Source organism: Monodelphis domestica, chromosome 4 (assembly GCF_027887165.1).
Source record: "Monodelphis domestica isolate mMonDom1 chromosome 4, mMonDom1.pri, whole genome shotgun sequence".
Taxonomy (NCBI): Eukaryota; Metazoa; Chordata; class Mammalia; order Didelphimorphia; family Didelphidae; genus Monodelphis; species Monodelphis domestica.
Window position 1 is genome coordinate 436946700 of NC_077230.1, and position 27400 is coordinate 436974099.

Genomic DNA, 27400 nt, shown 5'->3' on the forward strand with positions numbered 1-27400 from the left:
CTGTGTAGTCTCTCATGATTAGCAAGTCTGCATCTCAGTCTGAAAGCCTTGCCACATTGTTTACATTCATAAGGTTTCTCTCCAGAATGTATTATCTGATGTGAACCAAGCTCAGAATTCTGACTTAAGGCTTTACCACCTTTATTACTCACCGAAAACATTTCTCCAGGGCTTATTTTTTTATGTTTAATAAGGTCTAATCTCCGGCCGAACATCATTCCCCCTAGATGACTTTCATACATGGGCATTTCAGGTTTCTCCTGAGACTGAACATATCCAAGTTTTTTAGGAAAACATTTGCTGTATTCATTATCTTGACAACAGTCATTTCCTGAAGACAATTTCTTATATTGATTTAGGACTGAATATTGGCTGAATTTCTCTGCAGTTTCATCAAACTCACAGTCGCTCTTTGAATTTGTATTTCCCTTGAAATCAGAGTCACAGATTTCTCTCAAAAAGAAATCACAGAGACCCTCATTCATGCATCTTTGGGAGCCACATCCTTCCACAAAGACGGTCAGCTTTGTAGACATTTCCTTCATTTCAAAATTAGTCCCTACCTCTGAAGAAAATAAATAGTAATATAAGCACAGAAGGACACACATGGAAATATAAGTTTTTCACTCTGATGGCAGAAAGCAAACTGATTTTTATTCAATTTCTCTAGGCTAAAAGAAGTTTTCAAACTTAAGCCGAACCATTTGGACACAACTGCAAGAAGGCTGATTTTAGAAATAGCTTCACATACAATGATATTGAAACCACACAATAGCTGGCAGATCCAAGATAGCAACTTAGTAGCAGACAATGCTGAAACCCCTCTAACAATCCATCAAAATCAATCTTTAAAAAGCACTTCAAAAAGACAGGAGTCAGATGTGATACCCAGTGGAATCGCATGTTGGCTATGGGAGAGGTGGGGGGGGGGGAGGAAAAGAAAATGATCTTTGTCTCCAATGAATAATGTTTGGAAATGAACAAATAAAACAATATTTAAAAAAAAAGACAGGAGTCAGAAACCAACAGCAGAAGAGAATGAAGAGGCAGAGAGAGTGGATGTTTATGGAATAAGAGGGAACCAGAAATAAAACTTCACACAGGAGTGCTAGCTGACCATCCCCTATTTACTGCTCCAGGTTATGAGCCTGGGCATAGGCCAACTTCAGTACTCACGCACTCTGCCTGCACTAACAGAGAACCCCATACCCACCCCTTGAAATCCCAGGCCCTGGCACCAGCCTCAGCGAAGGCAGGAATGACATAGTACTTGACCCTTTAAAGCCTAAACTATGGTGAATACCTTAGCCCCAAGGGCAAAATGGCTTGGAATGCTGAGACCTGTAAGCCATCAGAAGAGGAGACAAAATCAGAAGTTTTTACTAATTCTCAGTCCACAGACCAAAAAAAGGACAGGAAAATGAGCAAACAGTAAAAGAAACACCTAATCCTTAAAAATTTCCATAGAGACAAAGAGCAAGGCACAGAGGCAATAGGGGATGGTGATATCTAAGCAGCCACATGCAAAACTTCAATTCAGATAAAAAAAAAAGGAGGAGTAGCGATTATGATCTCAAATAAAGCTAAAGCAAAAATAGATCTGATTAAAAGATATAAGGAAGGTAATTAAATCATGATAAAAGGTAATATATAAAATGAAAGAGGGGGCAGCTGGATAGTTCAATGGATTGAGAGCCAGGCCGAGAGATGGGAGGTCCTAGGTTCAAATCTGATCTCGGGCACTTCCTTGCTGTGTAACCCTGGGCAAGTCACTTAACCCCCATTGCCCAGCCCTTTGACCACTCTTCTGCCTAAGAACCAATACACAGTATTGATTCTAAGATGGAAGGTAAGGGTTTAAAAAAAAAAGAAAAGAAAAGAATATCAGTACCTAACAAATACGAACTAAAAGGTATAGCCTCCAGATTTTTAAAAGCAAACTAACAGGGGGGCAGCTGGGTAGCTCAGTGGATTGAGAGCCAGGCCTAGAGATGGGAGGTCCTATGTTCAAATCTGGCCTCAGACACTTCCCAGCTGTGTGACCCTGGGCAAATCACTTGACCCCCATTGCCTAGCCCTTACCACTCTTCTGCCTTGGAGCCAATACACAGTATTGACTCCAAGATGGAAGGTAAGGGTTTAAAAAAATTAAAAAAAAAAAGCAAAATAACAGACTCTAAGGAGGAAATAGACTGGAAAACTATACCAGTGGGGACAGTCAAACATTTCCTATCAGAACTAGACTAATCTAACCAAAAAAATAAATGAAAATTGAAAGTAAAAAATCTATTGAACTTATAAGACTAGGAATTAGTACTATACAAAAACTAATAAAGCAGATTGAGCATGGGTTAATTTGATTGAAAAAGAAAAGAAGATAATCAAATAATCAGTATCAAAAATTAAACAGGTGAATTCACCTCTAATGAGAAGGAACTTAAAGTAATCATTAGGAACTACTTTGACCAGTTATATGACAATAAATATGATAATCTAGGTGAAATGGATGAATATTTATAAAAATACAAATTGCATAGATTAACAAAAAAGGAAATAAAATCATTAAATAATTTTATCTCATATAAAATTTGAAGAAGTTATCAATGAACTTCCTAAGAAAAAATCCCTGGGGCCAGATGGATTCCCAAGTGAATTCTATCAAACATTTAAAGAACAACTAACCCCAATACTATACAAAGTATTTTGCAAAATTAGCAAAGAAAGAGTCCTAACAAATTATTTTTATGACACAGAAAAATGGGGAAAAATTTTATGACAAATTTCTGATAGAGGTTGTATTTCTCAAATATATAAAACATTAAGTTAAGTTTATACAATGAAAGTCATTCCACAATTGATAAGTGGCCAAAGGATAAAAATAGGCAGTTTTCAGATGAAGAAATCAAAGCTATCAATAATCATATGATAAAATGTTCTAAATCCCTGTTGATAATAAAAATGGAAATTCAAACAACTATGAAGTACCACCTCACACCTATCAGATTGGCCAATATGACAGTAAAGACAAATAATAAATATTCAAGGAGGTGTGGCAAAATTGGGACACTAATGTATTGCTGGTGGAATTGTAAAATAATCCAAACATTCTGGAGGGCAAATTGGAATTATGGCCAAAGGACTATAAAAGAATGCATTCTCTTTGATCCAGTAAAAACACTACTAGGTCTATATCTCAAAGAGATTTTTTTTTAATGGGAAAGGGTCTTTTTGTACAAAAATATTTAGAGCTTCTCAGTGTGTTGGCAAAGATCTAGAAATTACACAGATGGCTCAATTGGGGAATGACTGAACAAACCGTGGTATCTGACTGTAATGGAATTATAAATAGGAAGATTTCAAAAAAAGCTTGAAAAAACGATGTACACTGCTATGGAGTGAAATAAGCAGAACCAGGAAAACATTGTACACAGGAACAGCAATATTGTAGAACCATCAAATGTGACAGACTTTGTAACTAACACCAATCCAATGAACCAGAACAGTTCTGAAGGATTTATGACAAAGAATGCTATACATTTTCAGAGAAAGAAATGTTGGAATAGGAATGCAGATAAAAGCATATGATTTATGATTTCTTTATTTGGATATGTTTTAACATTTTGATTTTATGAGATTATTCCTTTAGAAAAATGAGTAATATGGAAATCTGTTTTGCATGATAATACATATATAATCCAGAATGAATTGCTTGCTAGCTCTGGGAGGAGGAAAAAGAAGGGAAGGAGACAATTTGGATCACATAACTTCAGAAAACTCATGTGGAAATTTATTAAAATTAAATAAACTAGAAAACTCACAAAAGATCTGTGAAAAAAGTAGAGCCAGAATCCTCATAACACTTTATAACTCGAGTCATGAGTAAAGAATGGAGACAACTGACCAACCTCCCAGCAGGTAGACTAGAACTCCAACACCCTGCCTTAGCATACTCTACAGTATTGGAAGGTCTGTCTCCAGTGCCCTGTCTCTCCTATAAAAAGTCACTGGTTGAAAAAGAAAAAAGCCATTGGTTGACTGTTCTTATAATTTTGTCAATTTAAAGTCACCTTCCAAGGGGCAGCTGGGTAGCTCAGTGGATTGACAGGCAGGCCTAGAGAGGAGAGGTCCGAGGATCAAATATGACCTCAGGCATTTCCTAGCTGAGTGACCCTGGGCAAGTCACTTAACCCCCATTGCCTAGCCGTTAACATTCTTCTTCCTTGGAACCAATACACAGCAATGATTTCAAGACAGGAGGTAAGGGTTTAAAAAAATAAAAACAACATAAAATAAAGTAAAGTCACCTTCCAGATATTCTATTCTTGTCCTTTTGAATGCATTATCACATGGTCATTCTTGGCAAATTTTATACGCTAAGAAACAAGTTTTCTCTTTTTAACTCTCATGCAGTAATTTTCAGTGGGGAATATGTCTTCTTCTTTTCTCTACAGATGCAAGGATATTATATGCCATTTAGTGCAGACACACTAAGTATTCATGTTATTTCACAATCTGTCATATCTCCCTATATGGAGTACTTCATCCCTCTCTCAGGAAATGAACAGCATGAATGAGCATTGGTCCTCTTGAACCATGTCCTTTTAAGTGGTTCATGAAACTATGAAGTTTCAAAATGACATCGAAGGGGTCACACCTAAAAATTCTCTAATGGTGCTTCATGTAGTGAAGAACTGCCTAGTGTGGTTAATAATACTTTTGTCAGCTGGGACAACAAGCTTATGAGCATTTCAGGGCCAAAAGGATCCTTTTTGTAGTGATTCCAAACCACTGTGACTGGACATAAAACAATGTTGATGTTTATGCCGTGACTAGATCAAACTCTCACCCTCTCTAAGGGCAACATAAAATCAACTCCATAGAACCATGGCACTGACAAAAAAGTGCCTGTCTGTTCCCATGGGTAGTCCCAGGTATGGACACACCCTCATTTGCTTTCTAGATAAGGTCACCCTGTAATCACTTCTGATCATTCCTGCAATCATGCAATCAAAGAGTTCAAAACAGCTGCATTTTCACAGTAGAAATGGCAGGTTCTATGAAAAATGTGTCCTCAACATCCCTGGTGTTTGTCACAGGGTTTTGCACATAATAGGAAATTTATAAATGTTTGCTGCCTTGAATAAACCTAGGAAAGAGCTCCTAGAGCAGAGCCTCAGTGCTTTTGGAATTAAGTTCACAAGAATGACTTCTGAGAGGACCATTACTTTATCACTGGAAGGCAATGACAGGCTATAGAGCTCAACCCAATCCCCCTTGTTTAGAGAAGGAAACTGAGTCTCAGGGATTTAGTTGCTTGCCTAGGATCACACTACTGAAAGGTGTCTGTAAAGAAATTCCAAGTCAGGTCTGCCAGCCCCCAAGTCTAGCCCCTCCCTTCACTACAACACATTAAAACCTTTTGGGATAACAGCCCTTATACACCTGCTTTTATCTCTCTCACCTGGACAGGAGTTCCTTGGGCTTTTTTCCTCTAGCAGCCATGGGGATTCCCCTTGTTGAAAAGAGGAGAGTATATCTTCTCTAGGAACTGGAAGCCCTGGGCATTAGGAAGAAGGAAGGGATAAGGAGAGAAGAATGAATATAGTTGTCTTAATGGAAAGGGGACTTGCAAGCAAGACCTATAGGACAGTTTCTATGGTATTCACTGTTGGGATATTTGCAGGAGGGCAGAGATCATGGAACCCATTTGAAATCAGAAACTTCTATCTTTATTTACCACTTGTCATAGAAGGATAGGCACACTCTACAACTTCCATTATCTAGAAAGTAAAGGCAGTTGGAAGTTGTGAATCTTAAAAACTACTCAGACTGTACCTTAGAAGATTTGGTTTAGCTATCCCCTTATTGTAACAATGGAGATACTTGGTCTAATAAAAATCAGGAATGTATTGGGAACTTGGAAATTACTCCACCCTACTCAAACAATGCCTATGGGGAAGATAAAGTTGTAAACTCCTGATTGAACAATGAAAGTCCCGAACTCATACCTTATAATAAAGCTAGAACCTTAAGATAGGTCTATTTTTAGATCTAATACAAAAAAGGGGTTAAGTACCTGTAAAGGGTAAATTAATAACAAAAAGGTCAAGTAACTTACAAAAGGCAGGCTTAACAAAGAGGTGTGAAGTACTCAGAAGATATAATCTAACCAGAGAAGGTGAAAACCAAAGAAGATGAGAATGGGCAGTCCTGGAAAAAAGTGTCTACTGTGATTGGTAGACGTGAAAATTTAGGGGAGGTGACATAAGAGAAAATTTTCTTTAAAGGGAAGGGGGAAAAGTCAGTTCAGGCTAATTCAGTTCGAAGTGGAGTTAGGTTCTGAACTCAGTTCCGGAAATAGTTTTCAGTAGAGGACTGGAACCTTGCTTGGATATGGTCTTGTGGTGAGTAATAAAACTGACTCGCTCTCCCTTAGTCTCAGGGAGGACACTTTGGCCTAGGCCTTTAACTACTGCTTGGCTCAGCCAGAGTCAGAACAGTTTAAATTAATTCTCTCTCTCTCTCTCTCTCTCTCTCTCTCTCTCTCTCTCTCTCTCTCTCTCTCTCTCTCTCTCTCGCCCCCCTTCTCTCTCTCTCCTTCCCTTAATTCCTTCTCTATCAATTAAAATCTCAATAAATCCCCAGCTGACTTGGGTATTTTCATATTTGGGAATTTTCCCATGGCGACCACTTATTTAGATTTTAAGTCAAAGCACTAAAATTATTGTTACAGTTTTATCCGTACATAGGGAAGGGATAAGAGATCAGAACTTAGAGTCAGAAAAACAAATTTAATCCACTCTCAGACAGATGGTGGTGTAGGTGCCCCTGGGCAAGTTAGTTAACCTTTGTTGGCCTCTATTACAAATGAAAGAGTACCAAACTCAGCAAGGATGTTGTGATATTAATGATAATTACAACCTCCATAACTAGTAGAGGACACAGAGCAGGTATTTTGAAATGCTTATTCCCTTCTCTTCCTTTCCTATCATCTAGCCTGGAATTTCAGGGAAGAATGCAGGAATAAGGATAAATTTGCTAGATTAGGTAGTAGGGGCAGTGAGGTATAGTTTTATTCTTTTTAAATGTTATTTCTGGGGGTAGCTGGGTAGTTCAATGGATTCAGAGCCAGGACTAGAGATGGAAGATCCTAGGTACAAACTTGGCATCAGACACTCTCTAGCTGTGTGACTTTGAGCAAGTCACTTAACCCCCACTGGCTAGCCCTTTCTACTCTTCTGCCTTGGAACCAATACACATATTCTCCTGGTTCAGCTCCTTTCACTCAGCTTCAATTCCTGGAGGTCATTCCAGTTCCCATGGAATTCCTCCAGTTCATTGTTCCTTTGAGCACAATAGTATTCCATCACCAACAGATACCATAATTTGTTTGGCCATTCCCCAATTGAACGGCATCCCCTCATTTTCCAATTTTTTGCCACCATAAAAAGTTCAGCTATGAATGTTCTTGTACATGTCTTTTTCCTCATTATCTTTTTGGGATACAATCCAGCAGTGGTATGGTTGGATCAAAGGGCAGACAGTCTTTCAGCGCCCTTAGGGCACAATTCCAAATTGCCCTCCAGAATGGCTGGATCAATTCACAACTCCACCCGCAATGCTGTCCCAATTTTGTCCCAATTTGGCCATGTCCCCTCCAATATTTATTACAGCACTTTTGCTTTTTTAATCACTAACAAGGGCTCAAATTCCTGTACATGTGGCTTGGAGTGAAGACATTCCCTTAATGGCCAATCCAGAGTTCACAGAGGAAATGGTCCTTACCCACAGAGTGCAGATTCCAGGCATTCTCCAGCATGACCTCCCTGTACTGCTCTTTCTGAGAAGGCTCCAACAGGTGCCACTCCTCCTGGGTGAAGTCCACAGCCACATCCTTGAATGTTATTGACCCCTAAACCAGGAAAAGTCACAGCATTTAGGGCTCAGCCTGCAGAATTCATCTAGTACAACCCTCATCCACTGACTGGAGAACACTGAAGCACACAAGGGATTTACCCAAACTGCTAACCTTGAAGAGTGTCAGAGCCAGCACTGGAGACCAATCAGAGCCCAGTGGGATACTGACAAAGGCATTTTGTGTCTGAAGCGAGAATCATGTTGGAAGAGTAAAACCTGGAGAAGAGTTTTACTCTGAAATGCTTGCCAAGATGAAATCGGGGAGATGGGACGTGCTCTCTGAATGAAATGGGAGATTCTAGGGAGGAGAAAGGGAGAAGATGATCTGAAATTCCTCCTCATCCCAAGTGTCAGAATTGATTTGGGAAAAGTATTTTTTTTTAAAACCCTCACCTTCCATCTTGGAGTCAATACTGTGTATTGGCTCCAAGGCAGAAGAGTGGTAAAGGCTAGGCCATGGGGGTCAAGTGACTTACCCAGGGTCACACAGCTAGGAAGTGGCTGAGGCCAAATTTGAACCTAGGACCTCCCATCTCTAGGCCTGGCTCTCAATCCACTGAGCAACCCAGTTGCCCCCTGGGAAAAGTATTTTTTAAAGACTTTCTGAGAAGGTAGCAAGTAGTAAATGCTCGGGGGGGTTGGCAGTATGGGAAGGGGGGAAGGAAATTACTAATGATTAATGAGGAGAAAATAAAGAAAAAAGAATTCTGTATTTGATTTTCTAGAAGCCTGAAACATTCTTATCTAGATGAAATCATGCACAGGATGCCAAAGAGTTATATGGGATCAGAGTAATTCTAGTTACTTGAATAAGAGCAGTCTGGTGTTATATTGACAGTTTGGGGATCCTTGGGTACGATGTGCCTTAGCCAGAACATCTTGTCTTTGCATTATGATGAAGGTCATTAGTTCCTGGAATATATTCCATCATTTAATATTTAGTTACGCAGAAAGAAGAGAAACTAGGAGGAGGAGAGAAAGGGGTCTTCATTCATTAAAAATAGAACCTTTTGTTAACTGGGTTGGGGATGAAGCTAATTCATAAGAAAGACACCGACAGGGTAATGACGAGAATTCTTGAGAGGCAGAATTTCTTCATTCTAAATTAATTTCTTAATCACTGGTCATTTAATGTAGTCAGTTGACTCTCTCCACAGTCTAAAAAAGAAAAAAGACTGTTTGTTCCCTCCTCTAGCACAGGTCTCGCGTCTCTAGCTCTCTCTCTTGTCCTTATTTTTCTCTCACATTATATAGATCATATATCTCCCTGGTCACCCACCACTCAGTCCCTCCCCTGTACATCCCTTGAGATCTCAGACTCATCAATGATCGCTGAGGAGGGGGATGTGGGACACCTCAACTCCTCCGTCATTACAAGCAGGTCCTTGTCCATACAAGGAAGGTGTCCTTCCCAGCTTTCTGCAGCCTACTGACTGGCCTAGTACACTCTCAAAATGGGTCCAGGTTCACCACGGCTTGCCAGACCTCCCTTAAACCTGTTAGGTGAACAAAAAAGGGAGGTTCTCCATAACGGGAGGGGGGTGAGAGGAAGGGGACAAGGCTGAAGTTTTGACCTTGGCCAGACTAAAGCGATGTTTGGTCCACAAAAATATCACAATTCAACATTAATTTTCAGCAACACTTCATTTACAAAACAACAAAACATCTAAGCCTACCCTGTAACTATGGAAACCTGGGGATTAAGGGTCAAGGGAAGAAATTCAGAAGCAGATTTGGGGATAACCGACAAGGCAGTGACCAGATCGGACAATAACATGCTCCTGGGCAGGGCTCTTCTGTTTCCATGGAAAATCTAGGGGACACTTGGTATTGGATATTCCTCCATTTCACCCCTTCCTGGCTCATCCCCTACTTTTTAGCCTGGAATGTCTCTGGGACCCCCAGAGGAGGAATAGTTTGAGGAAAGGCTGAGAGTTTCCAAGCATGGGAGGACACACTTCCCCAGACCCTCAATACAATCTAGAAACCTGAACCCCTAATCCACTATCCTCTGCATCCACCCCACCCCACCCACCCCTGCCATGGCTTTTTCCATCCCCATGACTACACTATGTGTAACATCCTCCAAGAGACACCTAAATATCTTGAGACGAACATGTCTGAGCTACTGTTCTTTGGGCCACAACCAGCATTCCCTCGCCCACAACAGTAGCAGGGGCAGGGCAGGGAGGCCAAATTGCTCCTGACCTCTCTGAAGGGCATGCATAGAGTTCAGAGAGGAAAGATTAAGCCCAGGGAAAGGGCAGCCACCACCACTGGCAGGGGCAGCCAAAGGTCCTCATTCAGATATACCTAGCACCAGAAGGCAGACCGACCTCAGCCCAAAGGAAAGCAGGGAAATCTGGGTTCAAAGGGAAGAAGGCAGTCTGTTTTGAGCTTCTCTACTCTGGGTGGGTTCTAGTAGTGCCCAATGCCCCACCTGCCCTGCCTCTGAAGTCCCCAAATCAGAGCTGTCCTCCAATGGCACCCAAAGCCAGGACCTCAGCCCCCTGCCTGCCTCTCCATCCCAAGTTTGGTCCTCCATCATCTCCATTATCTGGAATGTCACTGCCACCAGAATGAACCCTCTTCACTCTAGACTCCTGCTGAGCATCTAAACACCCCAGAGCTTGATATTTCATCTGAGCAGCCACCTACCAAGCTGGTCACTCTGAGAGCTTCCCTTCCATGCTCCAGGAATCCAGAGACCCTGGGCTCTTTGCTCCTCACACTTGACTCCATCTCCTGGCCTTGCATTTTCCCAGGCTCCTCAGCCTCCTCCCCCAGCCTTCACTACTGTCCCCACTAGTCTCAGCCTCCTGAGGGCACTGAATTCCTTTAGGTCTGGACACACATTTCATCTTCTGCAAGAAAACTTCATCGACCATTCTTCTTGGTTTCTTTTCCTACAATTTATGTTATACACATTGAAAGGAAAGTTGTTTGATTGTCTTTTTATTACTGATCATGAAACGTGATCACATACATAATCCTTTGGGCAAGTAACTGCAGTGACAATCTTTCAGAGTTAGACCCAATTATTCCACGAATTGAGTATACCAATTAGAGCAGAAGATTGGCCATCGCAGTGGAAGGGATGGAGTTTGGAATAGTAGAGCAATGAATGACACTGAAGACTTCTGTTGGGAGAATGAAAGCTTTAGGTCTGTGTCGTTATCTAGGAAAGGCCTGCAGAAGGAGCTGCTTCACTGGGAACGGGAAGTCCACTGCTGGCCTGAGAGATCACAGGACAACAACCTTGGCAGGTTCAGGTACTGTTGGATCCTCTGAAGATTTAGGCCAGCTAGAAGCTCCCCAAAGCACTGCGGCCCAGAAAGGATCCTGTGACCTAAGCAGTGCAAGGCTTCTGGAGGATTCACTCAATTCTCTTCTCTTAACCTCGTACTGAACTGAGGACTTTGTATCCCATGTTCAAACCTGTGTTACCAAACACACTGCACGTTTCTTAACATCCTCTGGGCCTTCTGCCTTGTTAATCACTTAAGCAAATTTCCTGTTCAAAAACCCATAAAACATTTTGTTGTCTGTCTGTCTGGGATCTTTGCTTCAAGATGGGTGAGGTGACGGCCCCAGCTCTAATTTATCACAAGTCAAAGTTTGGATCTTCAGCTCGGAAGGATGACCCAGACGTTTCTTTATTTCTTACCATTTGTCAAGATGATGTGATTAAGGAAAGGATTCAGGATTCTGAGATCCCTCACGGAAAAGGTCTGGGGACACTCAGGAGCTTTCCTTTTAGGGGGACTGTTTTCTGACTCCCCGTTAAAGATCCCACTTTGAGCTGAGGTGTGCCCATCTCTTAAGGAGGAATTTTGTTCATAGTTTCTGTTAAATCTTTCTGGTCAGAGTATATTCTTGTTACTATTCTTTTCTTTAGAATTTCTAGTGAACAACAAGAGGCCCGCAGGGGTAGTCTTATATCTGCACCAGAGTTTCATTTGGTGAATGTGTCTTCACCAGAGTTGCGTGGACTTTGTCTGTATCTGGGTGCTTTCCATTCCTTCTCAGAAGAGAAAATGTGTTTAGGAAGTCTGCCCAACCCTATCCGAGTGGGTTAAGTGCCTGTTGTTGCTGTTTTCACTCAGGAGCTCTAGGAATAGTCTGCCTTTGAGGAAAGTTTAAAGTTGTTCATGTGATAAACTTGCTTCAGTACCTCAAAAAAAGTCTATACATTTCGCATTGTTCTTAAGGGAACTGGCTATTAAGAAAGGATTCATTTAGGGACTTCGATTTTGAGAATATAAAAATCAGTCAAATTATCTTAACGGGCTATATATGTGTGTGTGTATAATATATCTATACTTTTAAATAGCTGTCATATTTTTAGAAAGGCTATGCTAGATTTCTGATGCGATAATGTTAGAAATAGATTGTGTATCCATTTCTAAACAAGCCCCACAGCTCCAGCTCCACTGTGTTACTCAACTTCTGTATGCCAAAGGTCTGAACCCATCTCAGCAGAAGATTCTGTTTTTAAGCCTAAGGCAAGGAAATAGCCCTCAAAAAAAGGAGATAAAATTGCATAACATTCTCAAGTCCACTATTTTTTTATTTACAAGTTTTTATTTGAAGAATTAATTTTGAATATTTTTCCATGGTTCCATGATTCATGTTCTTTCTCTTCCCTCTTCCCATTCCCCTCCCATAGCCAACATGCAACTTCACTGGGGTTTTACATGTGTCACTGATCAAGACTTATTTCCATATTATTAATATTTGCACCGGGGTGATCGTTTAGAGTCTACATCCCCAATCATATCCCCTGGACCCATGTAATCAGGCAGTTATTTTTCTTCTGTGTTTCCGCTCCCACAGTTCTTTCTCTGGATGTGGATAGCATCTTTCTCATGAGTCCCTCAGAATTGTTCTGGATTATTGCATTGCTGCTAGTGGAGAAGTAAGTTACATTGGACTGTGCCACAGTGTTTCCATCTCTGGGTAGAAGTTCACTGTTTTTGTTCAAAAGGACCAGTTGTTACTTTTGGTCTGTATGTGTACACTTTTGATCTAAATTTCATATTTTACCTTAAGACAAAGCTGGAGGCAGTAATGATAGGAAAAAGTAATAGCAGTGGCAATGAAAGCTTAAATGAAAAGAAATTAATAGAATATTCTAACTTAATTTTTGTGCTTAGAACAAGTATGGTTTATTATATTATTATATCTGTCTCATTCCTTAGTCCTAGCATCTGTTTTGGTTTGATCAGACAACACAGTAGAATCAATAATAAAGATGGAAATATCTATATGTCTCTTCTCTTTTTCAGTGCTGGCCACATTAAAAAAGACTAGAAACAAAGGATACATGTAAAATCAAATTGAAACCAATTATAGGGCAAGGAGAGAAAAGCTTAATTTTTTTTTGAAGCAACATCACAATTCCTAAATGTGCTATTTGTAGACATTTTTCAGAGTCTAAATATGAAATCAGGATGCTGTACTTCAAAATTATCTATCAGATAAAACAGGATTACAGATGCTGTGTATTGTTGTCTATTGTACAAGTTTCAATAATCTCATGTTATGTAATAATCCTAGATTTGGTGAATATTAAGTATATAATTATACTTGTCAAATAATTCTTTTAAAGGTTTTTTCTAAATTATTTTAACTTATAAATTAATTGGATATTATTAGACCTACCTAATTTGATAGTGACCTTAAAGTTAAGAGTGATGCTCTTAGTTGTTTAAAAGGACATGGAAAATAGTTCATTCTTATTAGCAGTAAAACATTCACACCTTTTACCTTCAAGTCCTCTGTTTACTCAATTAATGCAAATAGGCCATAACTTTTTAAAAACTTTCTTCACTCCTCTCATTTCTATATACTTAAAATTATTCTCTAAACACTTTAATCTCTCCTTGGAACTTTGATTAAAATCTCTTACTAAAATTACATCTGTCTTATTTCTTTCCTACTTAGATGCAAAATTCACGTACCACCCATCACTTCAAAGTCGGTACTCCACCAAAGAATTACTTTAATTGGTAATCAATAACCCCAAAGATTCCAGATTTTTAAAAAAAACTGTAAGATTGCAACATATCTTAGCACATTGCTTTAACCAATGTATGTCAGACGTTACTTTAGTCCAAAGTATAAATTGGTAAACTGAGATAAGTTTTTATGGTTAAATAAAATCCCTGATACATGAATCACTGTATCAATCACACTGATTTTTACATGCAAACAATGAAATCACATTCTTATTCTAAATTACAGATTTAAAACTTTCTCTTTTTTTATACTTATATATTCTGTGAAAGTAAAGGAACTTGTAAACATTTTTCCTTAACTGAGAAAAAAATCTTAGTGCTTAAGTGCTTCTTCCTTCTATAAAGATGGTACTAAAATTCCAATATTCCAGATTGTTGAATTGATGCATTTCTTTAATGCATTTGTCTCTCATTTGGTTGACTCACTAAAGTCAGTTGCTTCTTGATCTAAAAACAAACTTTTCCCTCCTGTGCTGATAACAGGGCTTGATTGTTGTCTAGATTTCTGGCCTTAACACATCTCTAATCATCAGACTAGATATTTTACAAAGTGATGATTCAACTTAGAAAACCGATTTGAAATTTTAACACATAGGTTATTGCTTGGAGCTAAGGAAGGGTATCTGTTGTGGCTAGATCTTCTACAACAGAGTGCTAACAAAGAACCCTTCCCCACTGAGTCAAAGACTCGGGGAGCCTGGTCTCTGTACATCCTCGTGCCAGGGAAATCTGGGGCACGTCTTATACCATCTGTGAAGGGAGACCTTCCTTCATCTTCCCATCACCCTCACACAAGGCAACCCCAATTTCCCAAGCAGCACCCTTCGACAGCATTACCTAGGAAGAGTGAAGGAGAGTAGGAGTCAACCCATCAGGGCTCTCATATCACAACACTGTTACCTTCACTACACGCTGCCTTTAGGTCATCTTACCATCATTATAATAACACCAAAGCCTAATTCATTAACGATCCTTACAAGATTTAAGCTTTAAACAATTCCTTGAAATACAAGGATTATTTCAGTCTACATTTCAAAGAAATATTTTAAACAGGTAACTCTCACAAGACTTTTTTTTTTTAACATCACACACTTGGCCATTACTTTGAAAACTCTATGAAACATTAATTCAGGGGGGAGCTGGGTGGCTCAGCGGATTGAAAGCCAGGCCTAGAGACAGGAGGTCCCAGATACAAATCTAGCCTCAGATACTTTCCAGTTGTGTGACCCTGGGCAAGTCACTTAACCCCCATTACCTAGCCCTTACTGTTCTTCTGTCTTGGAACCAATACATACTATTGATTCTAAGGTGGAAGGTAAGGGTTTAAAAAAAAATTAAAACTTTAATTCACTCTGTTCAAGATCCAAACCATTACTGAAATATTTCACAATACGAAATTCTTTTAATTATTGCAACTAACACTATGTTGATAGAATTTACATTTGTTGAACCCTTCATAATTTAATATTTAATAATTTCTTTATATTTTTAATCATCTTTATTTTTATTTATTTAATAATAAAATAAAAAATAAATTTAAACATTTAAATAAATAGTTTAGATCATTCCAATAGTATTATTCTTTTAAAAGGGTAGGTTATGTGAATTTTAGATTTTCTCCATTTTGCTTAGTCTAGCACCTAGGAATGTACACACCCACACCACACTGGCATGTGCTAGCAAATGACAAATCAGAAACAACTGACTGACCTCTGGGCCAGTCAAGCTTAAGCCACTATTGGCACATGTGAGACACAGGAAGTGATATAAAGAACTACTTTTATATTTCACATCACTTCCTGTGGGGAGAGAGCTTTGCGGAGTTGATCCTGGAACTGTAGCCTGGAGGAGCCCCTCAGACAGCTTCCTTGAGACAGTCACGTGGTGAGTGAAAAGACTGACTCCCCTTTCCCTTGGCCTCTGCCTCTCTAATTCTCTCTCTCTCATTCTTAAATTCTTTCTTCTATTGTAAATAAATTACCATAAAATTCCATTCTGACTTGAGTGTTTCATTGGGATTTAGAAATTAAATCCCTGGCAACCAACTAAACTTATATTCAGTCTCAACCCTAAATTTACCCTTAACAGTCTGGCTAATCCACAAAGGTTGTGTCAAGTACCCTCAAAATTCCCTGAATTTTCTTTCCTCTTTCTCTACTTCCTCCTCAAGTCAGTCAGTCTTTTAAACAGCTAACTCGACTTCAAAACACAGCTGCTAGAGCAGCTAAGTATGAAACATTTTTTCCTCTCTTTTCTCCTTAAATTGAATTGAAAACAGTTGTTTTTCTTTTTTAACCTTATGCAGCAGAGCCCTGGATCTTAACTGGGGAAGCTGTTTCTAAACAGGGAGCAAACAACCCAATTAGCGGACCCTCGCTGATTAGCAGTGAGGAAACTATGGAAAAAGGAGCCCTTCCTTCGATTTCTCACAACAAAAACGGCTAGACCACCAGAGTAGTGAGTCAACTTAAAGCCCACTTTCCTGCTTTTCAGCCTCTCTAGTTTTTAAAATTCAAGTGGGCTTTGCTCAAAGAGGATAGCACTTGGTCCTAGCAGTTTAGCCTGAGGGCTAAGGGAAGACCACTTGTGACCCCTCCCAAACATAGTTTTAAAAGGAGCCTCAGTCTCAAGCAAAGGGCTTTAGTTTTGTCTGCCCTTTCAGGCAGAAGAATTGAATGGATTAGGGCTCTGCATAGTACCACACCCAAACACCTAGCCAAAAGAAAGAAAGAAAAAAATTAACAACAAAATAAGATCCTAGGCAGTAGAGCCACCTACTGACAAAAGGCAAAATTACAGGCAACTTAATGATTGACTTTAGGAATATGTGGTTACAGTCAGTTCACAACTTAACAACTAGCTTTTCAGCTCCATGACCAAATTTGGAAATGTATTATTCCTTGTCTCTGAAATGGCTCATCCCAGAGAACTTATGGCAATGTCTAATCACCACACTACTCCTCCTTGAGATTTTAATTGTTGGAGCTGTAATATTGTATCTAATTTTCTCTCAGAGAGTCCTGGAAAATACCATACATAAGATAAGAGAATCAAATAGGAGAATTATGTCAGTCTCCCCTTGGAAAACATATTTCCCAGCTTAACCAACCAATTGTTCTTTCTACTATTCAACAATATGCAGAACACAATACTTGGCTTGAGCTTATAGAGAAAAGTTTAGGGGAGCTCATAGCTTCTATAAAAAGCATTAAAAGAGACTCAATAACATCCCATAATAGGAGTGATTTACCTCTCCATCTTTCATCATTATCAGAATCCCTGTCCCTCCCTGCTCTACATAATTTTGCTCCTAGTTCTCAAACTTCCCCCTCCCATACCCAACTTCTTCCCCCCCTCACTATCCAACTAACTCCTCCCCCTGCCCATTCCTCTTGCCTTGTCCCCTTGGCCCTAGCCCTTCCCTACTCCTAAACAACCCACTCCTCCCCCTGCCCATGTCTCCTGCCCTGGCCCCTCCCCCTACACAGCCACTTCAGCCCTAACCCCTCCCCCTGCCCATGCCTCCTACCCCAAACCCTCAGCCCTAGCCCTTCCCCATGCCTCTTGCCCCACCCCCTCTTCCCTGGCCACCCCCCCTGCCCATGATGCTTCCATCCCCACCCCTGTTGCCCTGGCTACCCCATCCACCCATGCTACCTGCCCTGCCCAAACTACCTTGATCCCCCCCCCTCCTAACCATCCCACCCCTTCTGCCCCACTGAAAACAGAGCAAGAAGCCTAGAAAGAGAAACACGAGATAATTCAGATAAAAGTTTATTTCCATTAAGGGAAGTACCCACTTTTAATAAAAATAGGGACTTGATATCTATAAGACACCATACACTTTTCAACCCTGAAGATTTAAATAAATTCAAGGAAGACCTTCACTCACCTGAGGAAGAACCAATATTAATTATTTTAAAAATTGGAGAACATATTCAAAACTTTTGACACCACTTCGATGGATGTTGAAAATCTATTAGAAAAATTTCTGACAGAGAGAAAAATAAAGTCATCTCTCTGGCTAATCAGAAGCGACATAGAGGAGCAAATTATTGACCAACTGAAGATCCACACTGGAACCCCAATGTTGAACTAGATCACACAAAACTAAACCAGGCCAGAGAAGCATTACTGACAGCCATGAGAGCTTGCTCTGATAGACCTGAAAAATGGTCAAAATTTGAAAGAACCCAACAAGAAATTGATGAAACCCCCTCCCAGTTTATAGATAGACTTATTGACATAGGAAATACATATATGGACCCTGATTTATCTAGAGAAAGGGATATTAGACAAATACATAGGCAATTCATTGAGAATTGTTGTTCAGTGGTAAAAGACTACTTTAAAACTAGCTGTCCTAATTGGGACTCTATGGACCTCAAAGAATTGAGGAGAGTAGCAGTCTCTGTTTATAAGGGTTGTGCAAAAAAGACATGAGGAAAACAATAAGTCAGTGGAAGACTTAAAGAAATTGAAAGATTACAAGGACAACTGAAAAATAAGGGAGAGACCCTAGCCCCTTTGTAGGAATCCACAGACAAATCGTTAACATGCCTTTACTGTGGGAAGAGAGGCCATGTAATGATAGTCTATAGGAGCTGGCTATGGGGAAAAAAGAAATTACAACAACTTTAGAAATAATAACTATAGGAATCATAATGCCAATCAAAATAATGACAGTGCTCCAAAGGAGGAAAATGATAATCAATACACTGCCCAACAACAATATATAAAAAATGGAGCTCGTCCACACTATACTCTGGGTGAAAATCCCCATCAGCGCAGGGGATCCCAGAAAACTTCCCAAGCATCTTTGTGAAGGTGTGATGGGGAAGGTGGAGTGAGGGCCTTGGAATCAAAGAGTGAAACCTTTGATTTTCCAGACCCTGGAATTTTATTTTATTTTATTTTATTTATTTATTTATTTTTTATTTCTTTATTTTATTTATTTTAATGCCAATTATCCCTATACATTACCCCCCACATAGTAAGGAACCTCATGTCACTTTAAAGGTGGGAAATTCATACTACGATTGTCTTTTGGACACTGGGGTGTCTAGGTCAGTTTTGGTAAACAAACCAGATACAAAATGTGACACTATTGGCTCTCTAAATGTAATAGGTGGATCAGGAACACCTTTAAAGGTCCCAAAACTTTCTCCTTGCATGGTATGCATGGGACCCCGAACTATTGAACATTCTTTTCTTTTAATGCCTGGATCCCCCACAAACTTGCTGGGGAGAGATTTACTATGAAAACTATAGGCCTGTAAAAAAATGGAGACTTGAATCCAAGACTTCAATCCCCAGAAGTCCTTGCTCCACTTCCCCAGAATGCTTTGTAATCTCACTGAATTCTCACCTGGATCGAGAGCAAATCATTATTTAAAGGGTCTCCGCCCACGTCAGGGTCTCTTCTCTTCCTGGCTCCGCTGGCAAACAGACGCGTCTCATGATGTGAGTGAAATTTGGGTGGGCCTCATAGCCCACCTAGCATGTGCTTCTCTTGCTTGTATTTTCTTTAACCCTTGACCTTTAATAAACCTCATAAAAATATAATACTCCTTGCAGAGAGAAACTAATTTCTACCTGCCTCAGCTTCCCCTAAATTTTAATCTTAACAGGCCACAATAATTTGTGCTCCAGATGGCTCTATGTCCTTGGAAGTGCCTGAGGAATCTCTAAATTTACTCCCTGTACTTCTCTCAGAGAGTCAGGAGGCAAAAGAGCCTCCCACCTTTGAAATACTTACAGATATACCGGAGTCTCTCTGGGCCATATTTTCTTCTGATGTAGGCTTACTTAAATCAGCTGTTCCTGTGCAGATTAAAACTAAATCTAGCCCACATCCTTCCATTCCTCAGTATCTTCTCTCAAAGGAGGCAATAGAAGGCATTACCCCGGTAAGAAACTCATTAATCAACCAGGGCATCATAATTTAGTGTAAATCTGAATACAACACGCACATCCTGCCTATTAAAAAACCAAAGATGAGACCCAATGGCAAGCACCTCTATAGATTCATAAAGGATTTGAGGGCTGTGAACAATTATGTTATAAAGAGACACTCTGTAGTTTCTAACATTAATACTATTGTTTCCTCTATTCCTAGCACAGCTACATACTTCAGAGTAGTAGACTTGTGCTTAGCCTTCTTTTCCATACCCATACATGAGAACTCCAGGCATATCTTTGCTTTCACCTGGAAGGGCTCTCAATTTACATGAAGTTCTCTGCCCCAAGGGTTCATGGAAAGCCCAAGTTTATTTGCACAAATTATGAGCCAAGACACCAATAATATGAAATTTTAAAACAGCAATTTAATCAAATACATAGATGATCTACTCTTGGCTTCAAAAGATTGGCTTCTATTCTTAAAATTGGCTTGGCTTCTGTTCTTAAAAAAGGTCACTTTGGTACCCGGGGCATTGTGGACTGTTAAGAGAGTATGGATAGCCCCTGGAATAACTACCATAGCCTCTAAAGTATGTAGAGCCTGCTCTACTGCCAAGCATATAACCAACACGCCTTTCAAGGCAAAGCCTTTGGTGGGCATCCTCTGACTTACACACCTTTTGAGCACCTGCAAATAGACTTCATAACAATGCCAAAGGCTGGACAATATAAATATTGACTAGTCATAGTAGACCAACTGACCATGGCTAGAAGCATTTCCTACAGCCTCAGCCACAGCAGCTTTTGTTGCTAAGGTGCTTTTAAAAGAGATTATTCCTCGCTTTGGCCTGCCAGCATGTATTGATTCAGATAGAGGAAGTCATTTTACTGATTCTATTCTAAATCAGATATATTCTTGCTTGGGGATAACTCCCAAATTCCATGTTCCGTATCATCCCCAGAGTTCAGACCAAGTTGAAAGGATGAATAAAGAACTTAAAACTATGATTGGCAAATTATGCACTGAGACCCATTTAAAATGGTCTGAAATTCTCCCTCTTGCCCTATTTTATCTTAGAAGCAGGCTTAGAGGAGACGTGTACACATCTTACCATTTGAGATGCTTTTTGGACATCCACCTATACACGCTAAGCCTTTCTCCCTGGCATATACATCGCTATTAGGGGGAGATACTACTATTGCTTCCTATATACAGAAATTACAGCACAAACTGCTTGAACTCCATGAATCCGGAGTTGCAGTACAAGCTGGACCATTAGACTTTTCACTTCACAACTTGAACCCAGGAGACAAGGTGTATATAAAGAACTTCCAGCGTACTGCAGCAACTCAGCCTTCCTGGGAAAGGCCATTCCAAATATTGTTAACTACTCCAACATCTATAAAAATTGGAGAGAAGGACTCTTGGATTCATTGCTCACATGAAAAGAGAGTATCTTCTATTGAAACTGATTGTATCCTACACATTCATTGGAGATAATAACCCATTGACAAGTGGATGCTGTTTTTTCAGTAACACATTGAATTCCTGAAATTTTTTTTCCTTATTTTTATTACTTTTATTTTGATTAGAATATTTGATTTTTCCCTTTTCTCATTTCTTGTACTTAAGGTACACACGATCAATTTTAGTTTTTTATTCTACAATAATATAGGTTTAAAATATATATGCATATATATATGTATATATATATATATATATACTTGCTATAATATTAATACATACCCAAACAGCTGTAGACTGTGGGAACCTGCCATTTATTGATAATTATTACAGGACTGTGATTAATGTTTGTGTCTGATTCTAGGAAACGGGATCAAAAAGGAGCACAGACTTAACCTAAAGAGTGCCAAAAAGAGCATACAGGTCAAAACAAAAGAAACAATTCCAGGTAGGATTGATGCACTTCTAAGCCACTACAAAAGGACTTGAACCTAGTGTGAGACTCAAGTTTGCGACACGACATATGTTAAGATGTAGAATTTCCTTGTGTCCACACTCTGTGAAAATACTTACAGACAAGTATCAAAGTTTGGCTATCATCCTGGATCCCCCTATCCCTGAGAATGAAGGTAAATCAGACCAAGGAATGACAGTTCCGTATCAAAATTAAAATCTGGTCCTTTTTTCTCTCTTATAGTATGGTAAGTTCCTATAGCCTTGGCTGCAAATAGGTAAGTGAAATATTACTGAATTCTGTCCTACAGACTTGTGGGATTAGAAATTACTTTAACTGGACCCTAATACAAAGGCCTGTTAGAAATTTATTAAACCCTAATACAAGGGCCTATTATGAATTTATTCTTGCTTACTCAAAATTTTGTATACATAGGTTTTTGATATTTTGATACTGATTTTGAATTCTTCCTTCTGTTTAATTTTTTTCCATTCTTTTTTTTTCTTTTTTCTTTTTTTTCTTTTTTGTTTATCCTTTTGATAATTGACTCACACATCCCATAACTCAACCTTGCATCCTGAGTTGAACTGGGTGTTTCTCAACATCCTCTTCATGGGGGATTGATTTTCATAAAATACAAGATTTAAAATTTTTGTTCGATAAAGACCTTCAGGGAAGAAGCTTGCTAACTCCTAAAAACCAGAGAACGAACTGTTTGCAGAAAGATACCTAAAACCTTACACTACATCAGGAAGATCCAGAATGAACCTAGGGGTGTGGTTGATTGAACTGAAGGTTGTGGTAATTAAAATGTTTGGGGAGCAAGGGAAATATATAACAATTATGACTGCTTGAAATATGTTTTCTACTGTGTCTTGGTTTTATATAAATATAAGATGGTCGCCAGGGAATATATTCCCAATTTATGAATATGCCCAAGCCAACTGGGTTTTATAGAGAAATTTAATTTATAATACACTGATTAATCAATAGAAAAAGAGAGAAAGTAAGAAAGGAATAAGAATGAATAAATCACTCACCCAAGATCTCTCTAGGTAAGGCTTCTCATGCCAACCTCAGGCTCCACCTTCAAGAGAGCCTCCTTTCAAGAAATGTTTCCACAGAATTCTCCTCCTTCAGAGCCAGCCTTCTCTCCTGGTCCTCCCACAGAGCAACCTCCTCAGTCCTCCTTCAGAGCCACCTCACTCAGAGCAAAACCTCTCAGAGCAAAAAAACTCTCCTCCTCTGTCCTCAGACCCTGCTATCTTTAAGGAAACCTCTAAGTTCCCTCCCCTCAGTTCTCACATCTACCAATCACTGTCGATGTCTCCCCTGTGCCAATGGTGGCTCTAGTTTAACCCAGGACCACCCAGAGGTCTGTGGCTTTGCACATGTCTATTGAAGGTCATATTCTCAAATAATTAAATCTTGATCTTTGCTGCAGCCCTCCCTAAATTCTGTTACACTGAGTAGGGTGGAGATTGTAGTTTCCAAGACCTGGTTCTGTCATTCCAAGTATCTCTATTGTATCAATTCTAAAATCAATCATGACTCAAAGAACTTCCTGTTCTATGCTTAAGCATAGGTCAAAGCCCTTTCCATTGTTTAGCAAAAGGTTTCTGTCCTAAAGTAGTCTTAGGTGGGGAGAAGAAGGATCCTCCCATGCCAAGGAGTTTCACATTCCAATAGAGTTCTTACTATCAGTAGGAAATTTTTTCCAGTATGAGATTTCCCAGTGGGGAAATTTCCAACATTCATAGGTCTAAGAAATTTTAAGGTTTACAAGGTTGATTGAACATTTATTTTGAATGTACACTCTTATGCCAAAAGGGGACTGCTCCCAATTGGTTTTTTCCAATGTGCCCAGCAAAACATTGGTTTTGCTGTTTCTCTCTCTTCTACTTCCCTCTTACCTCTAACTATTGTAGTTTTTCTCTTAGAAGGTAAAATTTTGTATGCACCCACAGTTAGAAGATTTAGAGGATGATTATGTTTAGTAATCAATTGGGGAGGATAGTTCCCCAATCATCATCGGGGGGGATTGTGAATTTTAGATTTTCTCCATTTTGCTTAGTCTAGCACTTAAGAATGTATATACCACACTGGCATGTGCTAGCAAGTGACAAATCAGAAACAACTGACTGACCCCTGGGCTGTCCTAAGCCAAGCTTAAGCCACTATTGGCACATCTGAGATACAGGAAGTGATGTAAAGAACTGCCTTCATGTTTCATGTCACTTCCTGTGGGGAGGGAGCCTTGCAGAGTTGACCCTGGAACTCGAGCCTGGAGAAGCTCTTCAGGCAGCTTCCTTGAGACAGTCACGTGATGAGTGATAAGACTGACTCTCCTTTCCCTTGGTTTACTGGGGTGGCCCCCTTGGCCAAGCCGTCTGAACTTCTTGCCTGGCTCAGCCCAGGCTGGAGCAATTAGATTCTTTCCTCTCTCTCTCTCTCATTCTTAAATTCTTTCTTCTATTATAAATAAACCACCATAAAATTCCATTCTGACTTGAGTGTTTCATTGGGATTTAGAAATTAAATCCCTGGCGACCAACTAAATTTATATTCAGTCTCAACCCTAAATTTACCCTTAACAGTTAGAAGATGAAGCCATCATTAATAAGAAAAATCCAGGTTTGAGATAGTGCTACTTAAAAAGTTAAACTGCCTACCAAATTCTTAATGTTTTTCTCAAGGAAAGTAGAGGTTATAAGAATTAGGAAAAGACCAACTACTTCTAATTTTTTTTTTTCTGTAAGGTGTATGAATCTCTTATCTACCTCGAAATTCTTTTCATTGGAATTGAAGACTATCTTATTTCCTCACTATAGAAAGGAAAATATTTTACAGGACAAAAGTGGGGCAACCTCAGGGCCCTGAAAACTCCCAGATAACTAAATTGTGATAGTCTGGGGTAAAATCCTGTCACTTTGATGGAACTGTAGAGCAATGATATTCTATAAGGACTAAAGTATGGAATGAGAGAATAAAGAAAATGAACTGGGGATTAATATATGGGAAGGTTAAAGGGGAAAGCATTTTATCTGTAAACTCATATGGCTTTAAGAAGTCATTTGAGTGGGCAAAATAATCAGCCCTACAAAACCTGATCTTGTTTGGGTTAAGGAATTTCTAAACAAGGAAACAGGATCATTAAGGATGTATACATTTGTCTGTGAAAGAGCAATAATTGCTAATTGATCTTTATGCCAGGATGTGTTCTAACTTAAAGAACAAAATCAAATAAACCTGTGGAATGAAATCTCCTCTCCGACTGTGGATCCTGAAAAATTTTCTGCTCTAAACTGATTGGTAAAATCTGAGATAAAAGCTTTGGGCCCTGCAATTAATATTATTTTGAATCTTGACTTCAGGTATAGTTATCTGATGGATGATTGATCATGAAGTTAGTAATCCAGCACTCCAGAGAAAAAACATAAATAACTCAGAAGGAATGTGATCCCAAACAATCACAGGGGAAGATCTTTATCTGGCAAAAGTCAAGAGAATGATTTAGCACCTCTGAGGGTAGGATCACTTTTTGACTTGGGATCCCCACTTTGCCATTTCCTTTTAAGTGGGAATATTTCCCACCTGGTTACTTCTGAGTCTGGCTGTAAAGTGGAACTGTGATTGCACCACTGACTGACAACTCTCACTCTTCCTTGAAGTGAAATTGTGTTGAATCACTCTATGTACTGAGGCTTATCCCTAAGGACTAGTGTTAATATTATTATACTCTTGTACCTGCTTTTCCTTTGATGGAAAATTTCTATAATCAGAGCAAGTGGGCAGTGAAATGTCTGAGCAGAATGCAAACTGTAAGATGTGACTGTTTTCAATTTAACGTGAGGTCATTCTGTATCCCAAACAACCAAGTGACTTGGCCATTGAATTGTCTATTAATGCTAATCATACAAAAGATGAAGTCCCTGAAATATCTCATTCTTCCTAAATGTAACTAGAGTTTTTGTAATATCTTCTCCATTTGAATGGGGTCAACAAAGAAAGATGTGCTACTACAGGCAAGTTAATGGGTGTACACTGTTATCTATAAACAATAGGGCATCACTGAATTGTATTTTCAGCCCACTCACGCTTTTGTTTTAACTGGAGTAAAATTAGTGTCTTGTAAGTTAATTAATTTGTGGACTCACTGAACCTGGGGGTGGAGGAATCATTTAGCCACAAAGCCTTGCTACTTATGTTTCTATCTATAGGGTTAGAACCCTAATTGCATCTCATATTCCTAAAGGAACTGAAATGAAAAGAATTGAGAAAGCAACAGGTTAGATAAGCCTGTTATGTTCAATGTAAATGATTCTAATGGGAAAAGGAAAGATCTAATGTTTCTGAATTTAAAATGTTCTCCAAGTTTCTGACAGTTTAAAGATATTTGAAAAACAGACCTGCTAGTGCTTGTCCAGAATTCCCATCCTTTTTCCTCTACTAAAAATATACCTTTTCCTGTCTGTGCCCTACCCTGATCTTACCCCAAACTTCTTCTGAAGCCTTCCTGGCAGGCCAAAATGATCTGATCAAAGCCAGGGTCTGGAGGTCAGGAACAAAGCCTGTCCCTGGGCCATCCCTGTAGTTGTGGGACACCTGGACATCCCCTGCTGAAAGGGTGTCACACTGGGGGGTGGATGAATGAATAGCAGCGCCTGGGCCAATCTGTCTAAAACCTGGGCCGGCTCATTCAGGCAGGGGCTACTAAGGTTGGTAAACCTCTAGAATGTGGTGTAGGTGGGGGCAGCCAGGGCTGTCCCTGGAGCTTACACTGAGCTCAAGCAGTGATGGCACCCCTGCTCACTTGGCAAAGACACAGGTCTGAGTTCTGCTGGATTCTGGCCTGGGGCTGGACTGCACTCACCTGGGAAGGGGACCTCAGGGTTCCGGGGGGCATTCCCTCTGGCTCTGGGCTCTCTGCTTGGGCCACACTGGACTCCTTCAGGGGGTGGCAGCCCGAAAGTGGGGAGAATTCATCCTTGTAGCCTGTGGGGAATTAAAGAGGGGAGGGCTCAAAGAAGACTGTCCACACAGGAGGGGAACAGGGAGGGTCAGGCTTGGAAAGGACCTTGGACTGGCCAGGAAGAAGCCTCCCCACCCCCTCTGCTGCTCTCTTTGGCTTCATTCAATTCAGAAACTGCATTGGGGGGGAAGGGTGTACAAGGGAGACTCCTAGGAGGGGAGGTTACTGGCTAATGGGGGGAGGGGTGTAGATGAACATCAGACAGGGGGGTGGGTGAGAACGTGCTGGATCGGGGCTCCTTCCATGGTATGTGGGCACGGGCATCCCAGGCTCCCGTTGGCTGCTTCTCCCCTTGGCGTGTTCAGACCGGAATGTCCCCTTTGGGGAAAGGCCCCGGCCAGCCCCTCCCCCATCCTGTGACTGCACTCCCTCACTCTGCTGCCTCCTGACTCCCCCTGCAGGGGAGGGCAAAGCGCCGCCATGGCTCCTGATCCACAAACATCCCCTGCCTGACACGTGCACGTCCGTGTTTGTCCCTTTAAAGAAGACAGCGGACACACAGATGAGAAACTGAGTCACTCACCGACTCCCACTCCCGCCCACCACACACATTTAGATTCAGGCACGCCACAGCAAACTGCCCACGCCGCTGCTCTTTCTGCGCATGCGCA

General features: G+C 40.2%; 1 protein-coding gene across 1 annotated transcript; it reads right to left on the minus strand.

Annotated features, from left to right (window-relative positions):
• Window positions 1-619: 619 nt before the first annotated feature.
• Window positions 620-27385, minus strand: LOC103105769 (zinc finger protein 684-like). The gene is made up of 5 exons (XM_056796484.1): window positions 27313-27385; window positions 26631-26752; window positions 7786-7912; window positions 5462-5557; window positions 620-4445 (listed from the first exon to the last, which is right to left on the minus strand). The coding sequence occupies exons 2-5, from the start codon at window positions 26661-26663 to the stop codon at window positions 4417-4419; spliced, it is 285 nt and encodes a 94-aa protein (XP_056652462.1). The 5' UTR covers window positions 26664-26752; window positions 27313-27385; the 3' UTR covers window positions 620-4416.
• Window positions 27386-27400: the final 15 nt, after the last annotated feature.